At 41.5% G+C, this 9,974-nt stretch overlaps 3 protein-coding genes across 3 annotated transcripts; 2 read left to right on the forward strand and 1 right to left on the reverse strand.

Moving 5' to 3' along the window:
* Positions 1–1,187: 1,187 nt before the first annotated feature.
* LOC125316381 (L10-interacting MYB domain-containing protein-like) lies at positions 1,188–2,308 on the forward strand. Its single transcript, XM_048284594.1, has 2 exons — positions 1,188–1,563; positions 1,654–2,308. Exons 1-2 carry the CDS (start codon positions 1,246–1,248, stop codon positions 2,248–2,250), a joined length of 915 nt encoding a protein of 304 aa, XP_048140551.1. The 5' UTR covers positions 1,188–1,245; the 3' UTR covers positions 2,251–2,308.
* Positions 2,309–4,478: 2,170 nt separating this feature from the next.
* LOC115728099 (histone H4) lies at positions 4,479–5,099 on the forward strand. Its single transcript, XM_030658431.2, has one exon. The coding sequence runs from the start codon at positions 4,591–4,593 to the stop codon at positions 4,900–4,902; it is 312 nt and encodes a 103-aa protein (XP_030514291.1). The 5' UTR covers positions 4,479–4,590; the 3' UTR covers positions 4,903–5,099.
* Positions 4,965–9,010, reverse strand: LOC115728097 (probable receptor-like protein kinase At2g39360). The gene is made up of 2 exons (XM_048284592.1): positions 8,810–9,010; positions 4,965–8,622 (listed from the first exon to the last, which is right to left on the reverse strand). Exon 2 carries the CDS (start codon positions 8,534–8,536, stop codon positions 6,056–6,058), a length of 2,481 nt encoding a protein of 826 aa, XP_048140549.1. The 5' UTR covers positions 8,537–8,622; positions 8,810–9,010; the 3' UTR covers positions 4,965–6,055.
* Positions 9,011–9,974: the final 964 nt, after the last annotated feature.

Below are 9,974 nucleotides of genomic sequence, written 5' to 3' on the forward strand. Positions count from 1 at the left end.
GACACCTTCTTCACCCATTCCCCTGCGATTCTCCGAAGGACGTCTACAAAGGGTTTGAAGCTCTCTCTCTCTCTCTCTCTCTCTCTCTCTCTCTCTCTCTTACACGCCATCGCTCGCTCGCTCTTCGTCTCCAAATTCATCCAATCCTCCAGATTTTGCCCGCATTTTTGGTGAGTTTCATCGTGGATTCTTTGAACGATTCTTCATCATGCTTTGTTTTCTCTCGCATTTGTGGAGAATTGAGGAGATCTAGTAGTAGCTCTCAAGTTCTAGTTTTGTTCCCCTGGGTCTTTCGCTTTTTTTGTCCTGTTTGGGCTGCTTGATCAGAAGACTCGTGGTTGGTTACATAAACGCGGCCAACGAAGGGGTATCGTCTGAAATGGGTCCGAGTAATTTTCCACTTTGACCCAAAATGAAGAACATGCGAACCTTTGAAATCGTGGAAAGAATGCACCCCAGCTAGGATTTTTCCGGGGTTTCGAAGAAAATCCCAACAAGTGAAACGAGACAAAGAAAAAGTATGTTACGATGATATCTTTATGGGTGTTGTACTTTAATGGGTTGTCGTCCAGTGGGGTGTGCGTGTACATGGTTGCTTGTGGGAAAAATTTTGTGTGGATTTGCTCGAAATGCAGCAAATCTTTAGATTTTGTTTCTTTTGTGTTTTTCCTTTTGAGGGTGTTGATGTTCTTGCTTGTGAATATTCTCTCCCACTTCAGTTGCTTTTTATTCATGAGAATGGTGAAAAATCATGCATTTGCAAGGCTTAGGAGATGGAAATTTTGGGTCCATGGAAAGGTAGAATGGACTCTATTGGCGTAACTTCTACCCTAGCATTTACGCCTTTCTAACGAAGAACATGTGTTTATAGTGTGGTAGAGTTATTGGAGCAGCTTACTAGTTAGAGGACTCACATATTGTTTAATGAGATTGCAGCTCCTTGCTTCTTTACTTGTTAACACTTGTTCTGCACCTTTGCTCTTATCTTTTCATGTTGACAATAGAAAGTAGCTATTTTTTTTTTTTTTTTTTTGCTTTGAGTTTCAGATTTGAATTTAGAGTTAGCGGTTCATTAGTTTGAGTTGATAATGGGAAAGAAAGCGAAGAAGAAGCCTCTATGGATTTTTTTGTATTCTTGCGTCCCCTGCCTCTAGGCATGTATTTCTTCATGGCAAAGTGACCCTTAGTAAAAATCTATCTAATTTATTTGCATCTCTCAAATGTTTGTCTTTATTTTACTAGAAGATGGCAAGTTCATCAAAGGAAAAGGCATATTGGGGCCTAGAAGATGTAGAAACTTTTTGTAAGTTGTGCATTGAACAAATTGAAATAGGCAATCGCCCTGCAAGCAATAAAAGGGATGGATGGACAGTTGTAATTAACAAGTTTGAGGAGCTGAGAGGCAAAAAGTATGACAAAAATCAAATGAAGAGTAAGTGGGACAATCTTAAGGAAGAATACAAAAGATGGAGGAAATTGCTTATCAATGAAACAGGACTAGAATGGGATGCAAGGAAGAAGACCATAGATGCAAATGATGAATGGTGGGAGAGGAAAATTAAGGTGTTTATCTCTCTCTCTTTTTTTTTTTTTTTACTTTTTTGCAAGTTCATCTTTTATGATACAACTTACAAAAATGTTCTATTATAACGGGAGGATCATAAGTTTAAGGCTTTTCGAACGAAAGGTATACATCCAGATCTTGAAGTATTATTGGATAGAATGTTCAGGGGAACAGTTGCCACTGGAAGTGTCACATGGAATCCTACACAAGGTTTAGTCAATAATGAGGAGATTGGGGCCTCACAAGCCGATATGGGTGATGGTGCTGGATCTACTAATGATAATTTAGAGGATAATGCATGTGAAGATAATGCGGATGAAGATATTGCTCGACCAAGTCCAAGTAAGAGCAATAAAAGAGCAGCGCACAGGCAAGTTGGAGGAAAGAAAGGAAAAAAGTTGACTAGACTTGCTAAGTTAGCATCACAAATTGATAGACTTTGCTCATTTGTTGAAAGTAGGAGTAGTGTATCATCTATTGCAAGGGAGTTTGATCCTTACAAGGAAATTATGCAAACATTGAAGGCCATACCCGAGATTAAGCAAGATCGAAAGTTGTACTTTTTTGCACTCTCACACTTTTTTGAAAAGAAAGACAATCGGCAAATCTTCATGAACTTGGATGGAGATGAAGAAAAAGTGGAGTGGCTCAAGTTCAAGTTGGAAGAGCACAATAGTCGTCATTAGGATGTTAGCTACTTGTTTGAACTCTTTTATATTCTATTTTATTGTAATGTGAGACTTATTTGCAGTTGGTACGATTTGCACTCTATTTGCACTACGTATGATCTATATTCCAGTTTATGTTCTAATGCGAGACCTGTTTTTACTTGGTAATCTTTTGGTTGAGTGAATTTTACATATATATGATGGATGATTTCTATTTATGAATGATTTAGGTTATCTATCTATTTTCTAATTGTAACTCTATATTTTGTTACTTTGAACAGTTATTATGGATGATTCTCCTAAAGGGGAAAATCATGACAAAGAGGAAGAAGAACATTGGCAAATTGTGGGAATCGTTCAGGCAGCGGTGGCTTATCGGGCAATGTACGGTTACAAAGAACCCCGTATGACATCTTCATATATAGGAAATAAATGGTTAGAAGAGTTGATGGGCGAAGATGCTAATCCGATAAGGTGCTATCAAATGTTTAGAATGGATAGGATTGTGTTTAATAGTTTAATGCATGATTTAGTAACGAGTTATGGCCTTCAAGGATCTAGAAATATCGATGTAAAGTAAATGCTTGCAATATTTCTTCTTATTTTAGGACATGGTGTGGGTAATAGGTTAGTACAAGAGCGCTTTCGGTGCTCCGGGGAAACCATAAGTAGGTATTTTAGCTTAGTACTAGATAAAGTATGTGCAATGGGAAAAGATTTGATCCAACCATCTGATCGGCAATTTAGGGAAGTTCCAGAGAAGATCGGGAATAATCGGCGATTCTATCCTTATTTTAAGGTATATTTTACTTAAGAAATATAAATGTAGAACTAAACATACATTTCGATTATACAATAATATTTTCATTTTCGTGTCAAGATTGTATTGGGGCTATTGATGACACACATATTCTAGCAGTGGTACGTACGCATAATCAAATTCATTTTATTAGTAGAAAAGGAACACCGACTCAAAATGTATTGGCAGTGTGTAATTTTAACATGGAATTTATTTATGTTTGGGCTGGTTGGGAAGGGCAAGCTCATGATGCTCGTATCTTCCGTGAAGCCATTGGGAGACATGATGTACAATTTCCTCATCCTCCTCTAGGTTAGTGAATTAATGATTTTTGTAGAGTAATATGTATTTATGTCTATGTTGATTGAATTTACATTATATTTTGCAGGTAAATATTATTTAGTAGATGCTGGATATCCAAATCGAACAGGTTATTTGGGGCCATACAAAGAAGTTAGATATCATTTGGCAGAATTTCGGCAAGGTCCTACACCTACAGGTTATCGAGAGGTATTCAACCGTGCTCATTTCTCGCTACGATCAGAAATTGAGCGAGCCTTTGGTGTATTAAAAAAGAAGTGGAAGATTCTAAAGTAAATGCCAAGTTAACCGTTTGAAAAACAAGTGAAAATTGTGATAGCAACAATGACTTTGCACAATTATATACGGAGAAATGCCGTCAATGATACACATTTTGCAAGAGCCGATTTGGATCTTGATTATGGATATTCAGTTAATCTTAATGATGTAAATGAGGGGACTAGTGCTTCTTCTACGTGATCGAATAGCCATGAGTTTAGTAAATTTTTAAGGATGCTTGTAATTTTCAATAATAACGTAAATCTTGTATCGATGCATATGTAACTGTTTATTATAATGAAAGTACTCTCTTTTTAATTGCGGCAGAAGTCCACTTTGATATGATTTTTTTATTTATAAAATTGTTGGTATGTCTCTATCATATTATTCTCAATGCAAACATATAAATGTGGCTGTCATTGTTTTCTTTTTCTCATTTCAAACAAATTAAAAAAAAATCTAAATAGGTCACATTAAATGACTTTCCAAATATATATTTACCAAATAGCATTTTTCCAAAAGTCTTTCTCAAAGCACTTTTCAATTACAATTTACCAAACAGTTTTTGCATTTCACTAAACCCCTTCGGACTAAAGGTATTTGCATTTTCCTAAAGACTTTCTCCAAAAGTCTTTCCAAACGCAGCCTATGTCATGTTACCACCGCAACTGGCATATAAAATGTCTTTGTTTTTTCCTAAAGAACGGGATACCCCAGATAACTTGCCACGTCACCGATCCAGAGTCACTCCCGCGCTCACAATCTCGACTGTCCAAAACGAAATCGACGGACCACAAACGATCGTCGTGAACTCCACCCAGGATCGTGCCCTCCATAGTCCATACAAATAGGCATCCTCCTCGCCGCTCCACTCCACAAATCCTCCGACTCACGGCGTCTCACCATTTGCCATCGCAGCAGTCGATTCCGAGCTTGATCGATTCGTCCGTTCGCGTTTCGCGGCGAGGAGAAGAGCGAGAATGTCGGGGCGCGGGAAGGGAGGGAAGGGGCTGGGCAAGGGAGGCGCGAAGCGGCACCGGAAGGTCCTCCGCGACAACATCCAGGGGATCACGAAGCCGGCGATCCGCCGCCTGGCCCGGCGGGGCGGCGTGAAGCGCATCAGCGGGCTGATCTACGAGGAGACTCGCGGTGTACTCAAGATCTTCCTCGAGAACGTGATCAGGGACGCCGTCACCTACACCGAGCACGCCCGCCGCAAGACGGTGACGGCGATGGACGTCGTCTACGCGCTCAAGAGGCAGGGCCGGACTCTCTATGGGTTCGGCGGTTAGGGCGGGTTTGAGGGTGGTTAGCGAGGGAAAAAGCAAGTCTTGCTGTCAAGAAGGAGGAAGGAGGGAAGTTTTCTCTTTAGGCTGTAGATTGGGAGTGAAATTAGGGTTTCGGTGGGGATTGGATTCTTGTTTTTTGAAGGGTAATCTTGTAAAGAAAGGATCTTTGAATGGAATTGGAATGGGTGGGATTTGAGAGATACTGTTTGTCCATAGTTCTGTGTGTGTACTGTAAACTTTCCCTTAAGCTTAAAAAGCTTCATTTCACGGCATTTTCTGATTTCTGGTGATGTTGTTCTTGCTTGATTCTAATCCGGAAGAAGATCCGCTGTACTCGATTCAAGCACATTCTTCTCCCTCACTAGTTAAATGGGCATTTGAGCAAGGAAATCTAATCCTAACTGCAGTAATGAATTGAAGAAATCGAAATGGATGGTTGGTTCAAATTTGCAGTGAGCTCCACCTTTCCTCTTTGCAGTAACTGCTGCAATGGCTTGCTTTTGGGTTTCAGATCACTCATCCTGAAGTTGCAGAAGTCAAAGACGGAGCTTAAGATTACCTGCTGCCTAAAGTGAAATTCACTATAAGGAAATTGAAAGAGGAGAAATTGAAGCCTTCCCTTGGTAATGCAACAATCTCTTCATGTAATACACGACCGAAATCCGACTACTTTCAACCATTCCGAATTTCCTAACAAGTATTACAAAGTTCCTGAGCGCCTGATGCGCCATTCGCCTGGCAATTTCCTCTCCTCTTGCGTCCGCAATGGCATCATATTCGCGCTTGCTGCAAGGCGAACTGATATGGGCTTTACTTCATCTTTTGGTCTTCTTTGTTACTAGAAGATGAACCTGGCCTTCTGATTTGAATTCCTAACTTCCAGGTTGGCAAAACCCATCACCAGTGTTCTTTTCCTCTATTCATACAAGAAGAAAAGGGTATCCTGAAGCTGAAATTTTCTGGAAAAAATTTGGAAAAAAACAAAGATTGCACCTAAAGGAGAGTACTATGTCCAACGTCTATTACAAATGATGCTCATATTTGTATAATTCGTGAAGTGAAATGTCATGTTGACACTAGCATCCAAATCTGGAATGCTGCTGCACATCAGAGGCTCCATTTGAAGCAGACCTGGTAGAAGGTTCGCACCCAGGGTCTACCTCATTTCCTCTTTCACCATATTAGCGAAAACTTTGCTCATCGAGACTCCCGCGAGATTGCCTAGGCTTCCCCTGCTAAATTGAGTGGTCGATGCACTAGTAGTAGTCTCCTGATAACCGACCCAATCTGCTTTTGGGACTAGCCCATCTTCGTCGCTTTGTTTCTCTTCCTTTACTTGGAGTTGAAGTGCACTCCCCAGGTTCCACAACACATCTCCCATCGAAGGCCGATTGAGACCACTTTTGGCTAAGCACTTTTCAGCAATCTCCATGAACTTCCAGAGGGACTCTTCACTTGCTTGATCCACAAGATAAGTGTCTATAGATTCTTGGATCCGCCCTCTTTCTCGCCACTTCATCGCCCACTCTACTAAATTCACCTTTTCTCTAGGAAGCGATGGATCGATAACTGCTCTACCACAAAGGATTTCAAGCATCACGACCCCGAATGAGTAGACATCTGATTTTTCCGTGAGCTGTTGCCTGGTCAGGTATTCAGGATCCAGATATCCGAAGCTCCCTTTCACAGCTGTGCTCACATGTGTCTGGTCTATCTCAGGACCGCTCTTTGAGAGCCCGAAATCAGCAACCTTAGCCATCAAATTCTCATCCAATAGGATATTTGCCGACTTGACATCACGATGGATGATTGCCTTTGTGTAGCCGGTGTGAAGGTAGTGAATTCCTTTAGCTGACCCAATGCAAATCTCCAGCCGTTGCTTCCAACTCAGCACAGGAAGATCCGAACAGTACAGATGACTCTTAAGGGTCCCATTTTCCATGAATTCATAGATAATGATCATCTCGTTCCGTTCGTCGCAATACCCAATCAGCGACACCAGATGGCGGTGACGAAACTGAGACAACATCTCGATTTCTGTACGGAACTCCGTCAGGCCCTGTCGCGACTTAGATTGCCCCCTCTTCACTGCCACCTTAGTCCCATCTCTGAAAATTCCCTTGTAGACCTTGCCGAAACCTCCTGTTCCTATAATCAAATCTTCGCTAAAATTATTTGTAGCCTCTTCAATCGCTGTGAATGGGTAGCGATAACGGAACTTTGAGGTGGAAAATACTGCCAAGCCGTTCGAGTGCGTATCTCCTGTCTGGTTCATGTTCATGACAAAATTGTCCTCCTCCTTTGAGTGACCCACAACTGCTAGCTTTCTCCTTCTTCTGCAGACTAAGAAGAGCACTAAAACGAAGACAAGAAGGATGGAAATCCCGCCGGACAAGCCGGTGATCAGAATGATTTTGCTTCTCGAATTTGTCTTTGAAGAACCGTTCTCGGAATCTGAAGTTTCAAGACTCCCCTGAGAATTACTTATCTTCATGATCTCTAGCCCGTTGAGGATGGCCATGGGGTAGTAACTACTCTCAGAAGAAGGGCCAACACTAACACTCATTGCACTACTACTGATGGAACTTGTAATCACATCAAAAAAATACGGGGTGCCGATGATGTTGGATGTCAGTGTGCTGAGATCGAAATTTGCGTAGGCAAACCAGGAATTGATGTAGACATTGAAAAAGAACGGCCCAAGAGAAGAATTCACAATGTCGCAGAAGTGGAATCGGACTAGATAGTCGAATCCAGCATCGACACTGAAGAGCCAAGTTAAATTGGCGTTAAGGCGAGGGTCACGGTCCGAATCCAACTTGGTGGCTGTCCCATAGACCGAAGCAGGAGCAATGTTCTCAGTAACATGCCCATTCTTATAGGTGACAGCATCAATGTTCGACACAGTTGATACCGCGCTGTGCTTCAAAAACGTGTCATCCGAGACCCAAAGACGCCACAACGTATCCTTCTGCGGATGCACAGTTTCATTGCCCATGTTCACTCTCAAAACAGTCTCTAGTGCCTGATTCTGCAGATTGTGCTTGACTCCAGGCGTTTCGACGACACCGGCACTGTCAGGAATCAGCTCAATCGGGAGAGAAATGACTTCCAAAGCATTCACGAAGGCAAAAGAACCGCTATTGGGCATGAAAGTAAGAACGAGCTGATTAGTGGTGATGTTGAATGAATATTCCTTTACAACCGAGCCCTTGTCTAACTGGTAATCCTTGAGAAGGGTGAAATTCTGTGCGTGGACGGAGAATTTGGCCGTGCTCAGATTGTACTCTCCAAAGACAAAAGGGAAGAAATAGAGGCGAATCAAGTGCCTGCCCTTTTCCTTTATCGGAAACGTGTAACGGGAGGCTTGGTCGAAGATCCTTGCGGTCAGATACAGAGTCGAATCATAAGAGGATGAGAGAGAACTCACGTTCGTGCTAGCGAGAATGTTTTGCGTAGTCGAAAGTATGTCGGAGTAGAAGTTATCAGCCAAAAAGGTGCGATTACCTATGGATGAATTCCTGGGGGATCCACAATCTATCAGATAATTATCCACAGGAACAAATCCTGAAGCTACACAAATCAAGCAGAAGAGGTATGAGCATGAGAGGATCAACTCAAGGCTCAGATTCCTCATCTTTGGCACAACTCGGAGAGGTGGATAACCAAAAGGGGCTATACAAAATGATCGCGGAACGATTCCCAGGACACGGATTCGCAGAACTTGATCATCACAGGCAGTCGGATACGTTCAAATATCACCAGTTAAAGGTAACACAGCTGAAAAAAGGAATTCGAGGGGCACGAACCAATATGCGAATTCGGTATCTCCCTACAACTTCTCCAGTGGCAAGGCTTCGAATTCGATGAAGAGCTGCGAAGGGCTATCAAGAAAGGATGGAAAGATCACCCGAGCTGACATCAACCTGGAGAGAGATGCAACAGGACTCCAACTAAAGAAAAGCAAACTGGGCTCCCCCCTCTTCAGCTGATTGATCAAAGTGAATAACAAAAAGCAAGAACCCGCAAGTCAGTGCCGACAAAGCACAACCACCATAACAAATACAATTGACAGCAGCCCGCGTTGTTCCCCTTTGTTCATTTGCTCATCCTCTGTTGACTTACTTGACAAATTCTTGGATTTGGAAAGAAAAAGGAGTAAAGAAGAACAAACCAATCATGGGAAAAAGCAGAAAGTTAGTGATAAAGTTCAACGCGTTTGTTACCGGACTATGAAAAGGACAGCTATGGAGAGATGGCTCCCTCACCTTCAGCTTCTCCACGTGAAGAGGAGAGTTGTTCAACGTTCGACTCCATTGGTGTCTGCATCTGATTTTTCTTTTCTTGAATCGTTGCAACTTGCATGGTCCATGAATCAATCTTTCTTGGTTTAGGTGAACTTTGATGGGTCAATCTCACAGCCTATGGTCTAGGAGTGCAGCCACTTTCTTTGACCTTAATTTCAATATCTATCTTAAAAGAGAGAGAGAGAGAAAAAAAAAAAAAAGAACTCAATGTATTGAGATTAAGGAATCGATTGTGTCATTCACGCCATTTGTTCACCCCATAATTTTTATCTGGCTCTAACTTAAATATCATAACTTTTTAATCGATTACTTGATTGTCAAAAATTTTATGAAATGTTCACCACAAGTGTCGGAAGTCTTACATGACAGAATACTTGTGACAAACGTTTTTTTAGATATTATGGTACTCAAGCAATCGATTGAAACGTTATAACATTAAAGTGATTGATTGAAATATTATGGAAATCGAATAATCGCTTAAAAAATTCTGATATTCAAGTAGGCGCCATTCAGAAATCGTGGCACTTGTGGCGTCATTGTCATAAGCAAATTATGACATTTTCACACCATTCTTGTGGTTTCATGTTTGACTTTATACAAACCAAAACATGTCAAGTTGCATAGCGGCGGCGTTATTAGTACCAAAACCAAATGCGATCAGTAGTGGGGTTCTGCTTCTATATGATTGTAGCTTGTGGTAACAAACGTTTCAATTACTTGTCCACGAAGATCAAATTCGGATTCACATTGGACACCTAACACGTGGAG

Source organism: Rhodamnia argentea, chromosome 8, assembly GCF_020921035.1.
Source record: "Rhodamnia argentea isolate NSW1041297 chromosome 8, ASM2092103v1, whole genome shotgun sequence".
Taxonomy (NCBI): Eukaryota; Viridiplantae; Streptophyta; class Magnoliopsida; order Myrtales; family Myrtaceae; genus Rhodamnia; species Rhodamnia argentea.